The 23,893-nt window shown below is 40.7% G+C and overlaps 2 protein-coding genes across 4 annotated transcripts in view; both read left to right on the forward strand.

The window, feature by feature from the left end:
* Positions 1-593: 593 nt before the first annotated feature.
* On the forward strand, positions 594-6,264 carry LOC137878918 (sodium/hydrogen exchanger 2-like). The gene is made up of 13 exons (XM_068719431.1): positions 594-1,143; positions 1,557-1,882; positions 2,123-2,260; positions 2,735-2,985; positions 3,523-3,740; positions 3,818-4,017; positions 4,248-4,337; positions 4,424-4,494; positions 4,625-4,792; positions 5,170-5,275; positions 5,374-5,490; positions 5,573-5,666; positions 5,737-6,264. Exons 1-13 carry the CDS (start codon positions 855-857, stop codon positions 6,156-6,158), a joined length of 2,490 nt encoding a protein of 829 aa, XP_068575532.1. The 5' UTR covers positions 594-854; the 3' UTR covers positions 6,159-6,264.
* Positions 6,265-9,127: 2,863 nt separating this feature from the next.
* The window catches only part of LOC137879020 (inactive dipeptidyl peptidase 10-like), a 33,766-nt gene continuing 19,000 nt past the window's right edge, over positions 9,128-23,893 (forward strand). Inside the window, exons 1-3 of one of the 3 annotated variants that reach the window (XM_068719585.1) lie at positions 9,128-9,487; positions 20,622-20,736; positions 20,835-20,930. In XM_068719585.1, coding sequence (XP_068575686.1) covers positions 9,428-9,487; positions 20,622-20,736; positions 20,835-20,930 — 271 coding nt within the window. In that variant the 5' untranslated portion in view covers positions 9,128-9,427. Of the gene's footprint in view, positions 9,488-14,066; positions 14,198-17,393; positions 17,529-20,621; positions 20,737-20,834; positions 20,931-23,893 lie in introns of those variants that run through there. The other 2 variants (XM_068719587.1, XM_068719586.1) reach the window with 2 other exon arrangements.

Below are 23,893 nucleotides of genomic sequence, written 5' to 3' on the forward strand. Positions count from 1 at the left end.
GTCATCACGCAGGGGTCGCACGCATACACGCACGTAGATATTTTTTCAAAACAAAAGAAAAATAAATACACAAAACGGACCTATAACTGTTTATTCAAGTACTGTTGTTAGATATTATTTATAAGTAGCGTCATTTTATACTAGATTAATACTTCTACTCCATTTCTGAGGCAAATATTGTACATTTTACTCCACTATATTTAGTGTACTGCCATTAGCAAATACTACTCACTGCAAACAGTAAAGATGATAGTGAATTTGATAATGATGATAACTTTTAAGATGTCCATAACTGTTGCAAAGTAGAGTTGACTTATATCGCCATCATGTGGAATTAATGTGCTATTACACGTTTCAATATTGGCTCATAAACCTGCTTGTCCATGTTCATTATGGTTCATTTAAACACTGATTCACTGTAAATTAAAAGAGTTGGATTGTTTGTATTATCAGCAATCTTGAACAGCTGTTTTCTCATAGTGTCCCTGAAGACATGTAGGCCTGTTGGGTTACACCCACAAGGAAGGGCACAGCCGGTGAAGTGACAAGCAGGTTCTGCAACAGTTGAAACTAGAATAGAGTTGCACCTCAAACAGAGTCAAGTTAAGATTACTTCAAGAAGGAGGACTTTAATTTCATCTAAATAATACTTCAACATGTCTCCTTTTTCAACTGAGACTTTGCTAGTTAACTGCTCTGTGCATGGACTGCAGTAAAGGAGTTGTTAAGCCTAAATGAAGACTAGTTTTTTAAGGCAACAGCCTACTGAAGCTGCACGATAGACTCATTTTTTATGTCATGGGACGTCTATAAGACACACTGGACATACTTAAGACCTGTGTTGACCAGTGGAAATGGAAACCTCTGTTTTGTTTGAAGCCAGGACTGAGAGAGGAGCGTTCTACGTGCTTCTACTCCTCGCGCTCTGCTGCTTTGGAGGAAAATGTGAGCCTCAGGAATCAAAACCCTCAGCGCAGACAGACCTCTCTGGTGTCGAACCTTTCAACAACGACTTCGATGAGCCCCAGGCCTTCCCCGACGAGGAGAGGGCCAACCTCCCAGTGTTCACCATGGACTACCCTCGGATCCAGCTCCCCTTTGAGTTCACACTGTGGGTACTGCTGGCCTCTTTTGCCAAAATTGGTAAGTGTGGATGAATCACTTTGGTTTGTATCACTTTCTGGTAGAAAGAAACCATTCAAATACTGTACAAGTACAATTTAGTGGTACTTATACAATATTTATTTACATTTTCTGCTACTACTCCGAGGGGATCAATAAAGCTGCCCAGCTGCACCTTTACCAGCTTTAAAATGAAATGATGCATGATGATACATAAATTGGCCATTCTTCATGTTCATATACTTTTACTTTTGGTACTTTAAGTATATTTTGATCCTAATACATTTATACTTTGAATACAGTATTTCTACACTGAGGTGTCTGAGTACTTTCTCCACCACTTTGCAACCTTGAATAACAGCAGATGTTGCTTTGCATCACAGCAGCCTTAAGTCCAGAACACGAGTCCAATCTTCTCATTATCTTCTCTGCAGGTTTCCACATTTACCATAAAATCACCATCTGGATCCCAGAGTCCTGCCTCCTGATTTCCATCGGCCTCATCGTGGGCGCCATCATGCACTCAGTCAAAGAGGAGCCCCCCGCTGTCCTCAACTCCAACGTCTTCTTCCTCTACATGCTCCCGCTCATCGTACTCGACAACGGCTACTTCATGCCCACTAGGCCGTTCTTCGAAAACGCCGGCACGGTGCTGTGGTTCGCCGTGGTGGGAACCCTGTGGAACAGTGTGGGCATCGGGATTTCCCTCTTTGCCATCTGCCAGTTCGAGGTGTTTGGAGTTCAAGATATCAACCTGCAGGTCAGTTAAACCCACAGGAAAGGCCAAAGGTGACGTGCAACTTTGTATGTATTTAATGCAGTGTGTGCGATATTTCTATATGTCATTTGGCTTTTATTTGAACTCATCTGCTCATTAAGGCCCTGTCATGTGATCAAAAGCTTCTTTAATGTCTCAGAAAATGATGGCCCATGCACTGTAAATGTGAAGCGATGGATTAAGTCTTCTTCTCTTTTTGTTTGTCACTCTTCTTCACTGCAGGAGAACTTGCTGTTTGCCTCCATCATCGCGACCGTGGACCCCGTGGCTGCTCTGAATGTGTTTGACGACATCGGAGTCAATGAGCAGACATACATAATCATATTTGGAGAGGGACTCTTCAACGACGCTGTCACTGTGGTGAGTACAGGATAAACATAGATTGCTTTGGGCATCGAGTCATAGAATACTAATGAGATGGGTGTTGTGGATATTCTAATATCATCACACAGGTAAATATAGTCTCCTCCTGGTTTTAAAGTTTCTCTCAGACTTTTGTATCAATATTGCCGGGCTGTGTGCCCAGATGTGAACCAAGCGATTGGGAGCCAAGTTGCCGTTTAACATTTTCTGGCACTGATTGTCTTCAGTTACATCATGTCTCCAAAAGAGATGTGTGGATTAAAAGTGTCAGTGTTTCCAGTCCATTGACAAAACTCACGTTAGCATATGATAGCATGAAAACAGTTTCAACATTAGTTTAACTGGTTCACATTCCTGAGTGGTTGAACCTGCTTGACAACCAGTGTGTGTGAACTTCAGTTTACCTGCAGTGACCCTGATCTAAACCTGGTATGTTCTACTCATTTTCTTTATCTGTGTGTGTCCCTCCAGGTACTTTACAACATGTTCACCTATCTGGCCGCGTTGCCCGTCGTTGAATCCACTGACGTGATTCTGGGAATGACCCGGTTCATCGTGGTGGCGGCCGGAGGCGTCCTCTTTGGCCTCCTGTTTGGATTCGTGGCGGCGTTCACCACGCGCTTCACCCACAATGTCCGTCAGATCGAGCCCCTCTTCGTCTTCATGTACAGCTACCTGGCGTACCTGGTGGCCGAGTGTTTTGCCATCTCCAGCGTGATGGCGTAAGTGTAGGCCCAACACACACGTCCGCACAAGAAGTGGTGGTAGAAATATTCAGACCAGATGACTTTTATTGAAAGTTTCAGCCAAGATAAGATCTGATCAGATTCTCTACAAGCCAAGACAGCGGGTGACGATATGGCCAACACTCTACTAGGATATGAATCTCCACCATCCTGTTTGTCTGATGCTGCTGTTTGTGCAACTTGAACAAACCGGCTCCTCCACTTTTACAAACCCTCTGATTGAGATGCAAATTCAAAGTGACACGTGTGGCGTCATGTGACAAATGTGTGACTCACTTTCGTGAAGGTTTAAAAGATGCTCGCTCAACTTGGCTTATTTAGAGAAGAAGAAGTTGGGCTGTTTCAATTAATTTGTCAACAAATATAACTCCTCCAGTGGGCACTAATACATGGAGGCCAGTGTATAGATAGATAGCAGTTACATTAAGTCATCTTAGAAGTCATTATTGCTGACAAATACATGAAAGACATTTAAAATGTCTGCTTATCATTTATTTTCCTCCCTCCCCGCAGCCTTATAACATGCGCCATCACCATGAAGTACTACGTGGAGGAGAACGTTTCCCAGAGATCCTGCACCACAATCCGCCACGTTGTCAAGATGATGGCCACCATCTCCGAAACCCTCATCTTCTTCTTCCTGGGCGTCGTTACTGTAACGACCGAGCACGAGTGGAACTGGGCCTACATCCTGTTTACGCTGCTGTTTGCCTTCATCTGGAGAGGGATTGGTGGGAGTCTTAATTTAATTGTTAAAGAGTTGTCTGTCCCTGAAGTGGTCCCGTGCTTTAATCCAAACCTCTTGCAGGCATCCTGGTCCTGACCCAGATCATCAATCCGTTCCGTACCATCCCGCTCAACTTCAAGGACCAGTTTGGCCTCGCCTACGGGGGCCTGCGAGGGGCAATCTGCTTCGCCCTGGTCTTCACCTTACCCGATAACATCAACAGGAAGAACCTGTTTGTCACTGCTTCAGTCGCCGTTATTATATTTACCGTTTTCATACAGGTGAGACCTTCGGCTGCTTTGTAATATTATTTTAGCAGCTTTGTATGGAAGATTTAAAATGCCTAAGAAATAAAGTGAAGCACAATTTATATTATGAAATACATTTAATTCTTCACATTAGTATGTGTGCATTTAATAATTATACAATAAATAAATAAATAAATAAAATTCAAACCATTAATTACACACACTTAGAAGTGTATAAAAGTGCTAATAATTGGTCTTTTCAGGGCATCAGCATCCGTCCGATAGTAGAATATATGAAGATCAGGAAAACCAACAAAGACCTGAACACCATCAACATGGAGGTTCACACCAGGGCACGTATCGTCCTTCTTCTTTCTTCTTTTTAGTTTTGTCAAATAGTTCATGTGTGAATTACATTCATTGATGCTGTTTTGTGCAGATGATGGAGCATGTCCTCAGCGGTATTGAGGACTTGTGTGGACAATGGAGCCACTATTACTGGAAAGACAAGTAGGACACCTGTCCATCAATGTTTTTTCAATTGATAGAATGTATTGAATTGTGAAATTTGCTGCAGATTTAGACTCACTTCCTCATTCATTTAGATCAGTGAGTCTCTATTTGTTTGTCTTTCCATCAGGTTCAAGAAGTTCAACGATCGTGTTTTGAGGCGCATCCTGATCCGAGACAACAGGGCCGAGTCCAGCATCCTGGCTCTGTACAAGAAACTGGAGCTGCAGAACGCCATCGGCTTACTGGACTCACCTCTGGGAGACCTCAGCGCGGCGCCGTCTATCGTTTCTCTGGAGTATGTTCATCAACATGTCCTTATTATTAAACAATACGTCATGTCTATCTGTAAAATTGAAAAACCTTTTCTATAAAGATGTTTTTTCCTCTATAAAGTCAGTAGGTTTTAAATACATAATTCTTTAATCCACAGCCAAACCTCACAACCTGGCAACCCAAAAGTTGTACTTATTGTTGCATTATAAAAGTTATTAGTGATGTAGTCACTGTGAAACTGTATCTGCCCCCTAACTGCACGAGTGCATCAGCTAAATGCATGAAACTAAATCTGATGCAGCTCCAGCTGATGATGCTGTTTCTCCCATCTTTATGTCGATAGCAATAACAGAACATTGACACTTACATCTGTCCGTTGCTCTCACCTCCTCCTGTCAGCGACGAGAGGAAGGAGGCGACTCGACCCAAGAAGAAGTTCCTGGCTGCTGACGTGAGGAAAATGCAGGACATCCTGGCAAAGAACATGTACAAGATCCGACAGAAGGTAACAAACACCTGCAGAGAGACCTTCTGAAGAGGGAATGTGGTCAGTTATATCACCTCTGTGTGCTTTTTAATAACAATGTTCTACATGTTTTCCAGACGATGTCTTACACCAACAAATACAATCTGCCTGACGACAGCCGAACCAGGGAGATTCTGATCCGCCGCCACGCGAGCATCAGACGCAGCCTCCGTGCTGAGAGTTTCCGTGAGCAGGTGGGTTTCTGTTTTAGAGAACACTAAGGATATGTTGCTTTCACCCTCACCTGCCTGACCTTCACTCTTCCTCCACTTCCAGCCTTCACAAAACATCCCCAGGTCTCAGAAGTACTTCTCCCTCCAACCCGGAGGGGATCTGGAGTCGGCCTTCGCCCTCAGAAGACGAAATCATGGTGAGGACTTGTATAAATGACCTGGTTCAACAGAAAACTCAGTGAAACAATGATAACATATTTGTGTTAGGTGGAAGTGAAGACGAGGACAATCTCTCAGCCCTGACGCCACGCTCCTCGTCCCGCTCTCTCGTCCCCATGAGGAGGTTGAACACCATCAAGGAGACTGGAAATGCAGGGGAGCAGCCAGCCGCTTCCTCCCAACCACACTCACCACCTCCTGTGGAGGCTTTGGACAGTACGGGTCCTGGAAGCCTGGAGGGTTCAAGCTTCCGAGGCAGGAAGGCACCAGTTCCTGCACCCAAGAGGCGTATTTCAGATCGGGTCGACGGAGAGGAAGACCTCGCTGACTCTGAACGTGCCGGAGAACCGGTGCGACCGCCGCAGCTACCTCCACCTCGTGGCTGGGAACCCGAGAACCAGGGGCCCAGAGAAAATGAGACACTACTTAGGGACTCGTCACCGGGGCCTCGGGGCTCAGGGAGATCATGACGGACTTTTCCAAAGAGGAAAACCTGCAATGGAGCACAAACTCATCTTAATAGTTTTATTTACTTTTGTAATGTAATTTAATGTAACTGTGTTGCTCATCATCTTATCATTGTGTTGTATTTGCTTAATCTTCAGCGTTACATTAAACAACAGAGATCTCCTTCAGGATATGGATCCAGTTAGATTACCTGATGCATATGGACGTGGGGTTATATTTCAGTTTTGTATTCTACATTTGAAACCAGGCAGAAGACCCACAGACTATTAAACTCAGGAGAGACACAGAGCACTCTCTCCCCTCGTTTGCTTTAATGCCCTCTTTTATTGGTCCAGCCGACTCTCTGACGGCCGTCCACACCCAGCATCATCTTTCAAGGTTTACATCTTTACATCTTTGTATCCTCCAGGCACAGAGAGCTAAAGATGTCAAATGACTTCTTCTGCATACAGCGCTGTGTGACAACCCTGCTTATAAATATTAGTCTCTGTATCTTGAACAATACAAAAATAAGGCAGGTTGCTGCACTGAAATACAAATATGATATGTGAAAATACTTGAAATAAAAGCAGAAGATTCTAACTTTGAGTTAAATAATGTCTTGATAAAGACATATTTACAATGTACTCATGATTGCAGGAAATTAAAACATTATATATGTCTCTGCATTTATTGTGCATAGTGTGTACATTAGCTAACCAGGAACAAAAGTCATTTTCATGAGTTAAAGTGTAAACTCTCCCCAGCGGCTCTCTCAGTCACACTCCTGCAGTCGCTCTCATCAACGATGTTCCACTGTGATCAGTTGCATTTCATTATTTACTGACAATCACCACAGTATGAAATGAACTATCTTTTATACTTGGGTTAAGAAAAATAACTCATGATGAATGCACAAATCTGATTAGCGGAACTTATGTAGATAAATATGTCAGATAAACGGGAGGTGAGGGTTATTGCAGTAAGTTTATATTTCCTGTGTACAGACATTTTCCTTATGTCTGCTCATTTTTACACAGTTAGAGTTTTCCGGGTTCATTGCATCTTAACAGAGGAATTCAACTGAATATCCACTTATTTACATGGAAAGTCACATTTATTGTTTTTTCTTCTTCTGCTTGAGAGGAATGAGTCATGTAGAGTGCTGCAGTATTAAAGGATGAATAAATGAGCTCTTAACACAGAAGTAGTACTTATAAATGTTATGTATAGGCCAGCCATTCATCAGACTCATGAGAAGGAATACGAGTACTGTAAATGCTGTATTAGCAACTTTGGGCTCATTTCCGCCAGTTTGTAGATATTAACTCTAATTAATAACTCTTGATGTAAATATCAGAGAACCATAGTTAAAGCCTTTATGTGAAGAAGTCGCTTGCACCATTACATAACAGATCAAACTACAGAATTAAACTAACTCCATAAAGATAAAGGGCAGTAAACACACAACTTATAATAAACAAATTGAAATCAGAGAAAATATTTCCTCGGTAATCACTTTTTAAAGCAGAAACACAACTTTGTTTGCGAATGACGTCAGCTGACAGGAAGTAAACATGGAACCAACCTGTTGCCTAGCAACACAATTCCTTTAAAACAGAGCTCAGAGCCGAGACAGTATGAGAAAAATGACGTTTTGTTTTTTCAAAGCATGTAAACATGTTGTGGTAAAAACCCCAAATACACAAAGACCAATCAATCAGCTCGATACAAATCAATAAAGATTGAAAAGAAATCCAATAGAAAGAGTCTCTAATGTTAAAAGTGCTGAATAAAAGCAACCATACTGCACAATGAATATGATTGGTGGCATGGAAAATATAGCCAGCTCATCAAATATAAATCATGGCCATACATTTTTAATGAAGACAACATTTTACTGTAACAGATAACTATATAATATAATATAATAATTCTGGGAAAAGGGCTGAAGACTTGACATGCATGCACACATATGGACGTGCAAATGAAGCATAGTCACAACACATGTGTTCTTACTAAATGATGGCATTCAAAGGGAAGTCCACATGTTGGAGTCAATAAAGAAAAAACACACTCCTAGAGTATTTCCATTTTCTGCTGCTGTATACATCTCCACTGCATTTATTTAACTTGCAGATTTAGATTAATAATGCAAAATCAACAGATAAGTTACGATGTATTATTAGAGGTTAAGATGAGACTTTATTGATCCCTGGGGGTAAATTCACAAGCTAGCAGTACATAAAGTAATTAAAATGAGCTCCACTTTTACCAGCTGCAACATTAAAGTGATATATACATTAATGCATCAATTATAATCAGGCAATATAATAAATATTATTCTGAAATAGATTGTTATGCGTAATAAGCACTTTTCATTTTGATACTTTACGTATATTTTGATGCCACTACTTCTGTACTCTTACATAAGAAACATTTTGAATACATATTTAACCTTTATTTATCCAGAATGATCCCAGTAAGATAATAAATCTCTCTTACAAAGGGGTCCCAAAAACAACACAAAAAAACAAAAAGTGAAGAGTATTTGTACATTGTTGTATTGCTCCTTTATGAGTGAAAGATCTGAGTACTTCTCCCACCACTGTGCATTAAATACTAAATGTATTCTGCATATCTAGCATATGTCTGCTGCTCCACATCTACTCTCTTAAAGTGAATTCTGCACTTGATGCTTTTTTTTTTATGAAACATAAACAGCAGCAGGTTCTTTCAGTTTGAGCTCAACATCAGCGTGAACATCCTGTCACAACATCTTTCATCCGAACACTAAACCTCCGTCTGTAAGACGCTCTTCAGCAAGAACGTCGGCTTCAGATGTAGAAAGGCTCAAACCAAACGCCTGCAAATATCTTTGCCTCGAGCACATTTGCATGCTGATGAAGAAACGTCTTGGTATGTGGGAGGCACTGGCAAACATCCTGCTTTATGAACAGTCTGTCAGCTGCATATGAAGCAGCACTCACTCGCTTTAGTGGAGAAGAAGAAGAAGAAGAAGAAGAAGAAGAAGAAGAAGAAGAAGAAGAAGGAGAGAGGGAAGAGGAGTGAGCATTTATCACCAGAGAGAGAGACAAAGGAAGAAAAACAAGATGAGCATTTAAATGTACCTCTGGTGAAGCTTCAACAACAGCGAGGAAGAGCAGCTCTGCAGCCTTCAGCATCATCAGCATCACTTTCTGCTGCGGTCAGTCGGAGGGAAACTTTCCGCAGCTTTAGGATTTTATCTGATCAGATTAAAGGAGGATTTCAGTGAAGCTGAGACACTAAGATGAACCAAACGGCGTCCGTCTCTCATCAGATTGACTGTCAGCCAATCAAGGATTCCAAGGTAGGATGGATTTGTTCATGTTGCGCTTCCTTTATCACACTTTTTATCATCAATTTATATGTAACAGTTGCCAACATTTTGACTTTATTCTTTGAGTTTTCGACCAAGCTTTACATCAGTTGTTCCATCCATAATTATACATAATATTTAAAATTGTAATATTACTTTCTTCAAAAGCTGTATATGTTTTAGATGAAAGTTATGTCCAGTTTGTATGCTTTTATCATACAAGGCTTTATTATACATGCAGATGGCAGCATGATCAAATCAAAGTGCATCTAAAACTGTTACTTCTTAAATCGTACTTCTTCTCCAGACTGAAGCCGTTGTTGATCACTTGAGGCCTCGACAGGCCGGTTAAGAGGAGCGAGGAGTCGATGACACTATTAAACAGTCAATAAAATATGTTTTTCAAAAGTTTGAATCAATGCAACCACGAGAAGTCAGAAGTAATCTCCAGGTTTATGCCTGGCAGAGATAATCTCACAGTAATATATTGATCTTTTATTTGTTATCCCACTGGAACACTGACCGATGACATAACAATTAAGAAACCGCAACATGAATGTTTTCTAATACAAAACATTGATTTGTGTCTTTATTCGCCACTCTGTCAAAGTGGATCATCCGTACATCGACCAGATCAAAGCGCAGCATGTGTTGGTGAGCTGTGGTTCTGAGGACGATGTTAACAGTAAGATGCAGAGACACAGTGACAGCTGCGAGCAGAACGAAGGCTCAGACGTTCAAGAGCGTCGCTATTGCTCACAGTTTCTGCAAAGCTGCGAGACAGAAAGACGAAGAGCCAAAGTGTGATCCTGTATGATCCTGTGCTTCAGCATGGAAATAATCTGGCAGGAAGAAGGTTGATTTATGCAAAGAAAACACGACACTTTGGGGCGCTTTTGGTTTCATTCATTGCCTTTTGAAGAACTGAAAGGGCATCAAAAATCACCAAAAACAGCAATACATGCTGTAAAATGAACAGGGATGCTTTGATGCTTTTCATGTGCATTATTTAGCCTGAGTGGTTTTAATTGTGTCATAAATCACAGCTCAGTAAACCACTGTCTGGTTTCAGCTGCTTCATAAATAAGCTGCTGCCTCTTGAGATACATTAGCTGTAAAGAAGAATTTTCCCACCACAAGGCTGTTGCTAATGGAGACATCTTCATATTTTATTTTCTGTGTGCTCAATCTGCAAACATGGACCCTTTTCAGACCATTTCAAGTATTTAGGATCAGCCTATGGTCCAAGACCTTTGAATCACCACATCAGCGATTTCAATGAAGTGACACAAAGTGGCAATTCAGTCTGATGAGGCCTGGATTTGGTATTGTTGCAGGGTGTAAAACACATTTTTGGGACATTACATATCCCCTCCAGACATGCTTCAAGACACGTAATACCTGGGAAACATCACTGATGAGGAGTACAGTAAAAGAAAGTGAAAGAAAAGCATTTAAAAGCATTTAAAAGTGTCCGTTTGGGTTGTGTCGGGCTGTCCGCCCGCACAGGGACCTGCTGGGGTTGAAGAGCGACCCCGAGCTATTTCACCCCCTGTGAACGCTGCAGTGACCCTCCATGAGCCGGAACACAAACAGCCTCCAAACAGCATTCACAGCACGTCAATCATCTCCATCTCAACACAAATCAAAAGGTGCTCTGGAGGCGTGAAATCTAAACATAGTCATCGCCAAAGCACAAACAACAAATATAAACTGATTGACATTCAAATAGAGGCACTAGATATGCATTGATAACACCTTCTTTCTCTGAAACAGTGCTTCACTTAATACTTCACCCACAAAATGACCATTTGTGTATCGATAACTAAATTCCTGCAGAAAACTTTGCACAGGTTCAGTTTTTAAATGACAAGACCCTTCTTCTCTCATCTTTAGAGCGACAGTGTTTACATCCTGGTGATAAAGTATGCCTTTTGTGAGTCAGTAGCACAACATTAAAATGTCTAAAATTGTCTTTTTAGGAGTCTGCTCTTGAATTTAAAGAGACATTAGGGCTGATTTAATGCATGCTATTTATAGATTTATAGATACAACATGTTTTTTCCATGAATGTCACCACAGTCACCAGTTTGTAATACCGCAAATATATATACTGCAGTATCTTTTTTTGTCACTAGAGAGCGGTCTTACAAAAGAGTCTGTACCACTGTCAAGGCTTATGGAAGGAGGGATTTGAGCATCTGTTCATAATGAAGTGGAGTGAACATACCCTATTTTCGTCAGAGTATAGAGTATGTTCACTGACCTCCTGAACGACCACTTATCAATCTTTTTTTAATCCCAGTCCTGGGAAACGTTAGTCAGGTGGACAGGATGTGAAAACACTATTTTTCCTCAGAGATGTAATGGAGTAGAGGTCGAAAGTATTATAAAACAGAAATACCTAAGTTAATTATGAGTACCTTAAATTGTACTTGAATACATGACTTGAGTAAATGTACTTAGTTACTGAGGTACTACTGAAATAAAGCAACCCTTCACATAAAAACCAAAACACACATGTATTATTTTAGACCTGCTGCATTAAATCCTTTATTCACTATTTTAAATGTGTCCGCTGGTTCTTATTTTTGATGTTTTTTTTATTTCAAAGCAACGACTGAACTCTCGCCTCTAAAAGCTGTGAAACTGAACAGACTGCCTTCATGACGGCCTGTTCAGTTCCTGATCGCAGTCCAAACTTCACTGAATATTATCATTAGCCCTGTGTCATCACTGTCATCTGTTACTGTGGGGTAAAGGACGATTAGCATGTTGGCCTTTGAGCAATCATCTGCATCATTTGCTAATTTAACCCCTTAGCACTCACTCAGTAAAGCCTAAATCATATTATGATATTCCATATATTGAAGACTTCAGTGAGTCATGCCCCTTTAAAAGATTTGTTGTGTAGAAATCCTAAATGCAGACTGTGCTGGTTGCATTTGCACATCCTACACTGTTATGGTGTGAAAGCTGGGCTGTGTGTGAGAAGAGAAGTCACGCTGCCAACTTCCTGACTTGCACATGACAGCGTTGGAAGAAGTATTCAGATGCTTTACTTCAGTAAAAGTATAGTACCACACTGTGAAAATACAGCAGCAAGTATTACATTATTAAAAACTTCAATGAATCAAAGTATTCATTCTGCAGAAGAATGGTCCCTGTACTATTATATTTACGATGTTTTTGGATTAATATGACGGGTGCTTTAAGTGTGTAGCATTCAGGCATTTTAAATGCATCAGCTGGTTCTTATTTTTGATGTGTTTTTATTTCATAGCAACGAGAATCATCTCAGGTTAGATTGCTTTGAAATACAATTTTCCAAACCAAGGTCGCTGCTGTGAAGGCAGCAGCCCAGAGGCTCTCACATAATGGCACAAGAAGAACACTTCTGGGTTCCTCTGCATTCAGAAACACTCTGACATTTAAAATATCAGGTCTTAGATAAGTAGTGTTCAAGGACAGGGTTGCTTTTATTATCTACCGAGAGAAGAACTAGACTGAACCATAAAAACATGATCCTGAACACATGACATGCTGCAGACAATAAATCATTTTGCCAGTACAACAACAACAAAGACGAAATCTTAAATTTAAGGTAATAAAAAAAAGCAAAATCAGCACAAAAGCATTCATACCAAATACAATAACACACTGTAACATGCACAGTATGTTGTAATTTTAACTTCAGGAAATTATATTTTCCCTCTAGATACATAAATGGTACGATAATCAGATTTACACCCAAAAATCACTTCAAATCACTGTTTCTGTGTTTTTCTTCACAGTCAGTATTCGTCAGTAAATATGTGAAGGCAGAAAATGAACAAGCAGATGTTCAGTTAATGGTGGCCAGTGACAGTCGGCCCAGTATGGAGCTGAATAAAAAGCACTGAGACAGAGATAAGGGAGGGCTGAGCAGCTTCATAAAGCCTCTGACTAATAAAATCTTTCCTCTTAATCAGTAATGAACTCTGTGATCCATGACTTTCCTCCAGGTGGTAATATGTGAGGTAAGAAAAGAGTGAATGTGATGAGCTCTTATGTGAGAAAGTCATTTTTAATCCCCACAGTCAATCCTTAATTGGACCTGAAATCTAACGGAGTTACCTTAAAGGAATTTGACATTTTTTTTGTTGTTGGTTGTTTTTTACCTACAACAAAGAGGTGATTATACAACTGTTTCTTTTTTTGGCAAACACATTCAATAAAATATTATTAGATTTTTAAAAACTAATCCTTTTTTAAACCCACTTTAACCCGATTGTCCTTTCAACACAGAAACTGGATGAATTCAGTTCAATGAGCCTCAAATTCCCCCTGACCCAGAATCAGATTATCAGAGCCAAGTGAAACTGGGTTGGCTGATTTTTTTACTAACATTAATGACACCATTTTTTAAGTGGTAAAATCAGAACAGAGGGGTTTTGTGAGTGTGTGCATGTGTGTCAGACGTCTGTTTACTCTGAAGAGAAAAGTCAGACAGAAAAGAGCTGCTGGCAAGAGCAGGAGGGAGGAGATCTTTTACTGGCTTATTGTAGTTTTGCAGGAGGAATGCATTTCCTATTGTTTTTGGACACTATTGCCATTTTTGAGGCTGAGCGTCTCGCTGCGGCCTGAGTGTGATGCTTCACATTCCGGTGCTTTGACTGGAGAGACGTCTACATAATGGACCCAGAGCTCAGGTACCCAGAGGTGAGGCGTCAGTACGCTTTTATTTATAAACCACAACAGTGTGCGTCTTAAGGAAGGTGTTGAGTGAGTGTTTTGACATGTGGGCCTTCAGTGGCAGAATATTTTAAACAAAAAGCATCCTAAAGTTTCCTTCATAGCCGGAGAATCAACGGAGAAGAGTGACGCGTGTGTTTTATCGTGAAGTCCCAGGAGTGTCTGCTGCCTCCTGGGAGAGTCGAGGCTCAGAGAAACAGAAACACATCCTCTGGGATTGAAAGTGTGTCAGCCTGTTGTGTGTGTTGACGGAGTGTTGAATGTGCCTCCATGAGATTTGAACACGGAGAGTTGAACACAGGACGCTGAGGTTGCATGGTGCACAGATTAGCCAATGGAGAAACAATGGTTTTATTACAAGGCTTACAGCTTTGGAATGAAGTCAGAATAATTGTGGTTTTCACTGCATGAATGCAGCATCGGTCTGAAGACAATCACATCCAACAAGCATCAGGCTGCGTAATTAAGTGACAATGCAGAGAAGCACTTTCCTCAGTATTTCCAGACTTTAACCGGCTCTTATCAGGACTTCACCTCGGATCCTTCTGGGTCAATTAACCCACTTAGGAGCTTTCCTTATCTAAAACACACTATTAAACCAAACGTCAGCGGTTGCAGACTCAGAGCCCTGCAGGTTTCCATCCAGGCAGCGGGTTAATTACATTCACCTGGCGTCCCAGGTGTATGTCAGTCCCTGATTAGGCAGCAGAAGTGGTTTGGAGATCTGAGGAAGAGGACTCTCAACTGTTATGGAGTGTGACGCATAAAAACAAAGTGCTGCCTGCTTGCTGCCTCTGGTACAGGCTGCACATTGTTGGCAAAAAATTTAAATAAAAAAGTTAAAAGGCTAAGTAAAACTGGTGTTAGGGGGTCTTGACACAGAAAACATCCTCAGGGTGTTGCGTTTGATTTTTTTCTACTAATATTTTACAAGAAAAAGAATAATAAAGAAAACTGTAAAACTGTAAAAGTGTTTAATATGTCCTAAACTTCTCCAGTAAATCAAATCAATGGTAATTAAATCATTTGGTTCTGCAGCCTCCATATTAATAGCTGTTACAAAGCAAACGCACATGAATCAACATGAGTGTGTGTGCACACGTTTAAACTCTGACAGAAAAAGGCATGAAGGCTGGTGCACAAGAATACGTGCAGAGCAAATATGCTCAACTGCTAGAATTAGTAATGCACGTAGAAATGCACACATTAGGTTGTTGTCTGAAGATTTCCGCCTCGGGGACGTTAGTGAACTTCCCAAACACCAGCAGAGGTTAGAGAGAGAGAGATCGTTTCCATGTGCTCTCTGATTCCCCTTGTTCAATATTTAATGAATAAAAGAAGAGGGTCCGTGCACGAGCTTTGAGCATCTTGTCCTACTACCTTCCTCCTCCACAGCGTCCATCATCCTCAGCCTCTCTCCATTCATCCTTTAATACTCTCTTTACTTCTTCCCTCTCTGCTTTCCTCAGGACTTTTGATCTGCTGCCACTTTCCTCCAGTCTTCACTCAAGCGTAAACACTCGCACAATATTTCACTTTCCACCGGGCTACACACACTCACGTTACTAGACGTCACTGGTAGCCCTCCTCAACCCTTCAAGCCTTCAGAATGTGTGTGTTAGGCTCTAGAAGGATGATATAATCCAATGAGCCTCCAGTAGGAGTCATTTTACTTTTGGTACTTGAAGTATTGCTACTATTTTTCTGTCCCTTGTGGCAGCATTAGGTCCTCAGAAGTACAGACATATGAGAAGATGCACACAAAGAGACTAATATCTGCAGACTGGTTCGTCTAATGTCGTCCATCTTTATTTATTTCCGCACCTCCTGGTATCCTGGATATTTTTGGATAGTGGGCACAGTATGTGTGTGTTGGCTGGAGTTTGTGTCTTTTGGGCTTTCTGTGTGACACCTATCAGTTTGCATTCAGTCACTCAGCAGCAGGGAAGGCCAGCTGGTTACTGATCTGCTCGATTGTCTCGCTTCGTTTCCCTTCTGAGGAGCTTTCACATGATGCCTCGGTTCATTCTCCAATGACGCGCACAGCTCTAATCCTGTTACTAGTCCCTGAAGTGATACTGTAGGAGTAGTAGAGTGACATCATCAGGGGTAAAAATACCACAAAGTGCAACACCGAGTCCCTATGGGAATATTACACTGCTGTACAAAAACTGATTCACAGGAAAAGTATAGATATAAATACCATGTGATGGGATGATTGAATCATTTTAATTAAATGAAGGCATGTGCAACATCATGTGTCAGTGAAGCAGATTCATTAAACCACAGACGTGAATTTTACTTTAATTAATTACTAAGATAATTGCTTTTTAAATGCTTTTAGCTCCTGTTTGCAGCATTAATCAATTAGTCCGTCTCTGAATATGGTTGGTTACCTTTTGGAATTTGTCTTCATTAGGGGAAATACATTTACTCTACTACAGTTTTGAGGTACTTTCGATTGTCTGCTACTTTATACTTCTACTCATTACATTACATTACAGTCATTTAGCAGACGCTTTTATCCAAAGCGACTTACAACAAATAAATTGTTAAAAAATGGAAATATTGTACTTTTTACACCACTATATTAATTAAATACCTTTAGTTACTAGTTACTTTGCAGATTCAAAGTATAGTTTGATGCCAATACTTTTAAAAGTTAAAGATTTTGTATCTTTACTTTAATAAGATATTTAATGCAGGACTTGTTGTTTCTACACTGTGGTATCGCTACTTTTACTCCAAGATCTTAGTACTTAGTATTTGTATATATATATATATATATATATATATATATATATATATATATATATATATATATATATATATATATATATATAATATTATGTATGGATAGATAGATAGATAGAAAGATTTGTACAGCACAAAATAAATCGAAGATTGACACCGGATGTTTGCATAAATTAACAAAATAAAAGCATATGACAAAAAAATGATATCAAACTTGAATTTTAACGACTAAAGACTAATCTTAAAGAGGTCTGGTACTATTCTTTTAATACAATCAATATGTATTGTCCTTATAAAAACAGTTGTGTGTCATCAGAAAGCGAAACTCTGTAATTATTTTGAAAGTCACACCCGGAAGTCATCCTTTTCGTTGTTCAGTCCAGCTTGCCGCTCGTGCCGCTATGTTGACGCGCCGACAGGTTCGGATGTTATTACCGGGAGAGCCGCTGGATTGAGGCTGAAGCAGAAGCACCGTGGCTTCAGAACAATGACGGCGTCCAAAGATCCGACCAAGAAGAAGCCCAAAGAGGCGCAGCAGGATGAGGTACTCAGACAAACGGAGAGACGCACTCATTTCCATTCATCTGTGAGGAGCCGAACCTCTGTGTGGACAGTCATCCTATGAAGGACATCACGGGGAGACTGTGGTCACTAGATGCGCTTCTATGGTGCTGCTGCGCGCTTAGAATCATTGCGATATTACGGGCGGATTATTGAAATATTCTGCAAAAATGCAATAAAGTACAGTAAGGTCATTAAGGATTTCTCTCTCATTTGTTGTGCGTCATCGTGTTGCATGTAAACATTGATTGATTTAAGCTGTAGATGTATTAATGCAATTAACGCACAGACAATATGAGGCGTACAGAAAAGTGTTTGCAGCGCTGGGTGAGTTTTAGTGTCTAAATATTGTCTGTTTTTAGGAATTAGTTCAGTCTCAGTTGTCCTCACTTCTGTCTTCAGGAGGTCTGTGCAGCTGTAAATCCTTTAAAACAGAGAAGAATGTTAAGATTGTTATATAGTTTGACTATTAAATATGAATTATATTGATAGGAGAGCCAAAGACATGTCACTTTGTATTATTGTTTTGTTTCTAGGTTGAGGAAGGAAACATATTTAATGTTTATTTATTTAAATACTGTTTTCAAAGGAAGGAGAGTCTTTAACAAGTAGTGTTGAGTTCTTTCAAATGGGCGTATAAGGCAACAAAGCAGCTGTGTTACATAAAAGGGATTAAGACGAGATATCGAAGAAACAAGCCAAATAAAAGACGCAAGTAAATAAAACAGTATTGAAATAATCTAAAACTTAATGAAGCAGTGGAATAAAAGTTACAGTGAATCAAGTCTTCTCCAGTTAAGAAAGTACAGTACAACACTTTGACTTTTATTTTGGTAAAAAAGAACAGTGTCCAGTGTTTTGTATGGAGTTTATTTTATCCCATTTCTCAAAGTCTGGGCTATTGTTGAAACTGGTTGATTGTGAGGATTATTTTGTAACGGCGGTTCGCTTAAAGCGGGTTTGGAGATGTTTATGTTTCACAATAGAGAGTCCACCACCCTCTGTGTCTTAGATCAGTGACATCATTCAAACACGGCAACGTCATTTTAGTCCTAAATATACGTGTATTTATGCGTTTGTTTCATCCATTTCTGTCCATTGTGTCTTTATCCCTTTAACTCAATACACACACACACACACACACACACACACACACACACACACACACACACACACACACACACACACACTTGTAAACACAAACACCGACACACATACTTGATTTCCTCGCTTGCTTTACTTTCCCCTGAAGTGAGTCTGATCAACAGACTGTTGCAGTGAACTGTGTCTGCTAAAGCTTGCACACACACACACACACACACACACACACACACACACACACACACACACACACACACACACACACACACACACACACACACACAATCAGCAGTGGGTAGAGCCTTTTTTGCACACCACTGGGCCATCGACTGCTCTCTGATTATTAGTTCAACATCTCGGAGCTAATTCTCTGCATGCTGGCTCTGTGTGTGTGTGTGTGTGTGTGTGTGTGTGTGTGTGTGTGTGTGTGTGTGTGTGTGTGTGTGAATCAGTTTCTCTTGCTTCATTAATTAAACAGTTTCCTCCTCACCCAACACAGCATTTGATACAGATTGTTCTGGACACATTTGTGCCTTTTATCTTGATGATTATAATCCTTCAGTGTCACTGAAGTCAGTACTATACAGTAGTATTAGTATGAATAGTATAGTGTACTCTACTGTATATATGGTGTTCTTCAATAGCCAAAAGGATTCAAAAGACTTATGCATATTACAGTTACTGCAGTTGTTGTGCAGATTAAACAAAGGGGGTAACAGTGAGCTTTAATTTAAGAGCCAGGCTAGTAGTTTCCCTCTGTTTCCAGTCTTTGTGCTAAGCTAAGCTAACCTAACAAGCTGCTGGTTCATATTTTGTGTGCAGACTTTGGGCCTCATTCACCAACCGTTCCTCACTTACAGTACGCAGTTTGAACCATTATCTGACATCGTATTCGGCACACTTACACTCAAATGAGTGCTGTCAGGTTTCTGCACAATAATTTGTTATTGCGTTTTGTACAGTTGTATAATATAGGATTTAATTACAGTGACATTTTTATCCAGCTATTTTCTAACGGCCAAGATTTTGTGAAAACTAGATACACAACCAACTTTATCTGCTTTGTATATCTGGAAGTTGGTTCCTATCAGACATCAAGATGTTTCTGTCTCATCTCATCAACAAATCCCTTTCCTTTGAAAGCAACACGTGTTTCTTGCTCACTTGTCTTCATGGAAGTTTTACGGAGGAAACAGGCAGCGCTTTTGGAAAAGAGTCGACATTAAATTTAACACGTTTGATGTGAGGAAGAGGCTTCACACTGTCTCCTTTGATGTACCACTCTGTCTTTTCTCAAGCTCTGAAGAATGGTGAATTAAACACCATATGACAGCTACCTATTACAGTTCCCTGCAGTGTCGCTGCTGGAAAGCTCGTCCACGCCCGGCTTCTGCACAAATCCGGGGTTGAACTAAAAACCTTTCTTGCGTCATTTTTCTCTTTTTAAAGTCTTCAGGTAACTTTCCTCATTCTAGCCTGAAGCGAGTGAAAAGAGGAGTCCAGAGAAATGATGTGACCCAGTAGCTTCTCGACAGCCGGGTCAGAGATGTCATCATGTCAAAAGTTACAGATTAAGACATCCAAGTGTCTTAATCTGTAGTGTCAGATACGAGCATAATACAGGATTACAGTAATCTATCAACAAAGAAAATAAAATAGATTAAAAATTACGCATTTATAACAAAATTACACGTGCAAATGTCTCCTTGGATTTATCTTTTTGAGGTAATTATTGTCAATGCTAACATGCTGATGTTTAGCAGATATCTCTGTTTAGCTTGTTAGCATGCTAACATTTGCTAATTAGTACGTCTGGTGGAAAGCCTGAAGGCAGAAGAGTGGATGTACAATGTATGGGTGTCCACATACTACTGCCCATGTGTGTATTTCAGAACTTGCAGATAGGCTTCATGATACACGGTCCAATCAGCAGCATGCACCAATGCTAACTTAGTTTTTTCGTGTGTGTCTGCAGGAGTTTGTGGACGTCAGCCCCCCACAGAGGAACTGGAAGGGCATCGCCATCTCTCTGCTGGTGATCGTGGTGGTCTGCTCGCTCATCACCATGTCGGTGGTCGTCCTCACACCTGGTATGTCATCAGGTGTATATGAGCTAGTTGGTTCTTCAGGAATGAAGCTGTTAAGAATATACTGGGGTTGACTTTGAGTTTACCGTGTTTTCTCCCAGCGGAGCTCCCCAGCAGCGGCCAGTCCAGGCTGACTGTGGCGGATCTGTACAAACCAGAGTTCAGCGTCCACGACCCCGAGGCCAAGTGGATCAGTGGTGAGTGCAGAGATAGTAACCAAATCCACGGATATTAGCCTTTTTCATTTTGTATACATTGTCTCATTCAGGTAAAGCCCAACTGATCCTGAAAAAAACCAATATACAGCGTGCCTGGCTGTATACAACTACTGTTGTTGCTCGTGAAATCAACTTTTCATTTACAAGAAAAACAATGTTTTCATTCTTCTCTCAAAAGTGGCTTTAAATGATGAAGCTGATGAAGATGCACAAGTGAAGACAAGTTGTCAATTAAGGCTTCAATGTGCCAGATAAATCCAGCGGTGTCACTAACATGTGAGTTTAATAAAAAGCCAAATATTGTCCAGATAAACGCATCAAACCCCTGGAAGGCCATGGTTCTCCTACCAGGTCAAGAAAAACAAGTAGAGTTTAGAGCACTGTGGGAAGAGCATGAGCAGAAAATGAAAATGTCTCCTCTGAGGTTTGTCACAGACGGACAGTCAGACTCCAGATACTGTAAATTACAACCATTTATTCACCAAGGCCATCGTCTATAAGAGGGTCTCATATAGAAGGTAACACACTCGTCTCATCATATGTAGAGCTGGGACACTTTTAAGAATCCATGATGCATCAGAGGGCACATGCAGGTTTTTAGAAATAATGAGGGATTGAGTTTGCAATCCATAATAAGTACATTTAATTTATTAATGCAATGTTTCAGTTGTATTTCCTGTAAGATCTAAACATGTAGATAGATATAAATATTGTATTAATAAAATGTATTAGATGTTTGTTATAGTGTCCCATACAAGACACCAAATAAAATATGAAGTGGGCAATTAAGAGCTTCTTTTAGCCCTGAGGATGTTGAATTTAGGTTCTTTTTTAAATCTCTCTCTGTTGTTCGCATCAACACAAACTCCTGCTGACCTGTATTTTCGAACACAGATGGCTTCACAGTAGACAGGAGCATCAACAGCCTGCAGTGACTCAGGATCGTACATCCTCCCACCCTGGGATGAACCATGTTAAATAAACAATAAAAATAATAATAATAACAACAACACAGTGCTTATTGGTGTGCAATGGGCACAGCAAGAAGACCCCAGCTTTAAACTTGAGTCTCGTGCTTATTGCTAGGCCTAGATTGAATTAAATGCTAAGCCTCAGCCATTAGAATAATAAAAGCAGCCAGTGAAGATGCATTCATAAAAGAGAGTTGAATGAGAATGAGCTGGATAATCTGATCTTTTCTGGTAAATTATTCCAGAGTCTTCAGCTCCTGCAGATGCAACCCAGCAAGCATGAAAAAGTACTCAATAAAATCTTTTAATCATGTCTCTACGTTTGACTAGAAGCCAGAGGAGTTAGAATACTGCATTCAAATAGCAAACCACCTGGACCTGCAGTTAATTCACCAATACATCCCGTCTCTTGCTTCTGCTTGTTTGTACATTTTATATTCATTTAACACACTTTGTTGAGGTAAAGGGAAGATTGTGGTTGTGATCCAAAGTAACTTGAAGCATGAGACAGGAAGTGTTTATTGTATTAATATTGAACCAAAACCACAATATTCTTTTTTGTGACTTTATTATCTGACTTTAACTAGTTAGAATAATGTGGAAATGTCAGACTTTCAGTATTAGCGCCAGGCATAAGAATAAACATCAAACTTTTGAGAATAAATCAAACTAAATTGTTCTTTACCTCTTGTGCCTGACCCTGATGCCCATCCACAAGCAAATGTTGTGCTTCAGAGCTCGAGGGAGCTCCAGCAAAAATAGAAGATGGCGGACATTTGCACTTGAAGGAAAAGCGTCACATAATTGTAATGTAACGTGAACAGTAATTTCATAGCTCTGCCGATGTTTTTCCCCCCTCACGGCAGGAGAAATGTTGCTTCCATTTGAGTCCACTGACCTTTCTCCTCCCCCGATCTTCCTCCAGGCCACATCGCCATCACCTCATTACATTTTCTTCACACGTTACATAAGATGGAGGTGTTGCAGCTCAAGCCTTGATCTGTGACCGAGGACTTTATTCTGTCACCGTGCAAGTAAGCGTCATTCCTCCTCGGCGTTCTCGCTCACATGCGCGTCCAAATGTGGAGAATCTCAAATGTCATTTAACTGGCGGCTTGACAGCGGCGACAGATTGTGTTTGCATTCGAGCTTGGAGAAGAAGCAAAAAAAAGATAAAGGCAGAAAGAGAAGGGTAATAGCAGCTGTAGCTGGAGGAGCTGAACATGACACCCACGCTATAGCTTTAATGGTTAATTCAGGGGAGAAGATGACTGAGTATATGTCCACAACACATTTCTGGAGACGTGCAGGGCGGGACGGAGGGACGGAGGGACAGTGGTGGAGGGGGACAGTGAGAGATGGTCTTCCTGCTCTGGATGTGAAACAGAGATCCACCGCCTGCTGTGTCCTTCGCTTCCACCCGGAGATAATACTAATGACTAGTCCTGTGGCCTGCAGCTTCTCATTATGTGCTCTGGTTGGGACGGCCCCCATCTCACACACACACACACACACACACACACACACACACACACGTATGTATAAGTGTGCTTTTGAGGACCATATCCCTAAAAGCGGGCACAGCATTTGATCTCAACAGGATCTCAGATTACGAGTCATCACCCAACTCTGCAGTTTCTCACAGTTTTGTGAGGCTCTGCTCGTCTTTGAGCTAATTGTTTGGGTTTTGAGACAATCAGATCCGATCGATGGATCAGTAATAAAATGAACGATAGACTGAACATTGTTAGCTAGCTGACAGCTGAAGGCTTACATCACCTGGGAGAAAAAGAAGTAACTTGTTTTGAAGCACAATAATGCATTTTTCAACCCAACAGGGTCAGCTGTCCCATTATTACCTGTTTTATTGAGATTGATGATGAAGTTGGGAAATTACCGGCTGACATGTTGCGTGGTGTAAATCTAACGTAGGGCGGGAGATGAGAGCCGAGAGCCCAGAGTAGACGAAAC

Source organism: Cebidichthys violaceus, unplaced genomic scaffold (assembly GCF_023349555.1).
Source record: "Cebidichthys violaceus isolate CVI_PGR_0920_01 unplaced genomic scaffold, fCebVio1.0.p SCAF_24, whole genome shotgun sequence".
Taxonomy (NCBI): domain Eukaryota; kingdom Metazoa; phylum Chordata; class Actinopteri; order Perciformes; family Stichaeidae; genus Cebidichthys; species Cebidichthys violaceus.

Bases quoted from the DNA above. Each gene is read 5' to 3' on its own strand.
- LOC137878918 (XM_068719431.1), top strand. From the start codon at position 855: ATGGAAACCTCTGTTTTGTTTGAAGCCAGGACTGAGAGAGGAGCGTTC. The intron at 1,883-2,122 runs GTCAGTTAAACC...TCTTCACTGCAG, and splicing joins TTCAAGATATCAACCTGCAG to GAGAACTTGCTGTTTGCCTC. The intron at 2,986-3,522 runs GTAAGTGTAGGC...CCCTCCCCGCAG, and splicing joins GCCATCTCCAGCGTGATGGC to CCTTATAACATGCGCCATCA.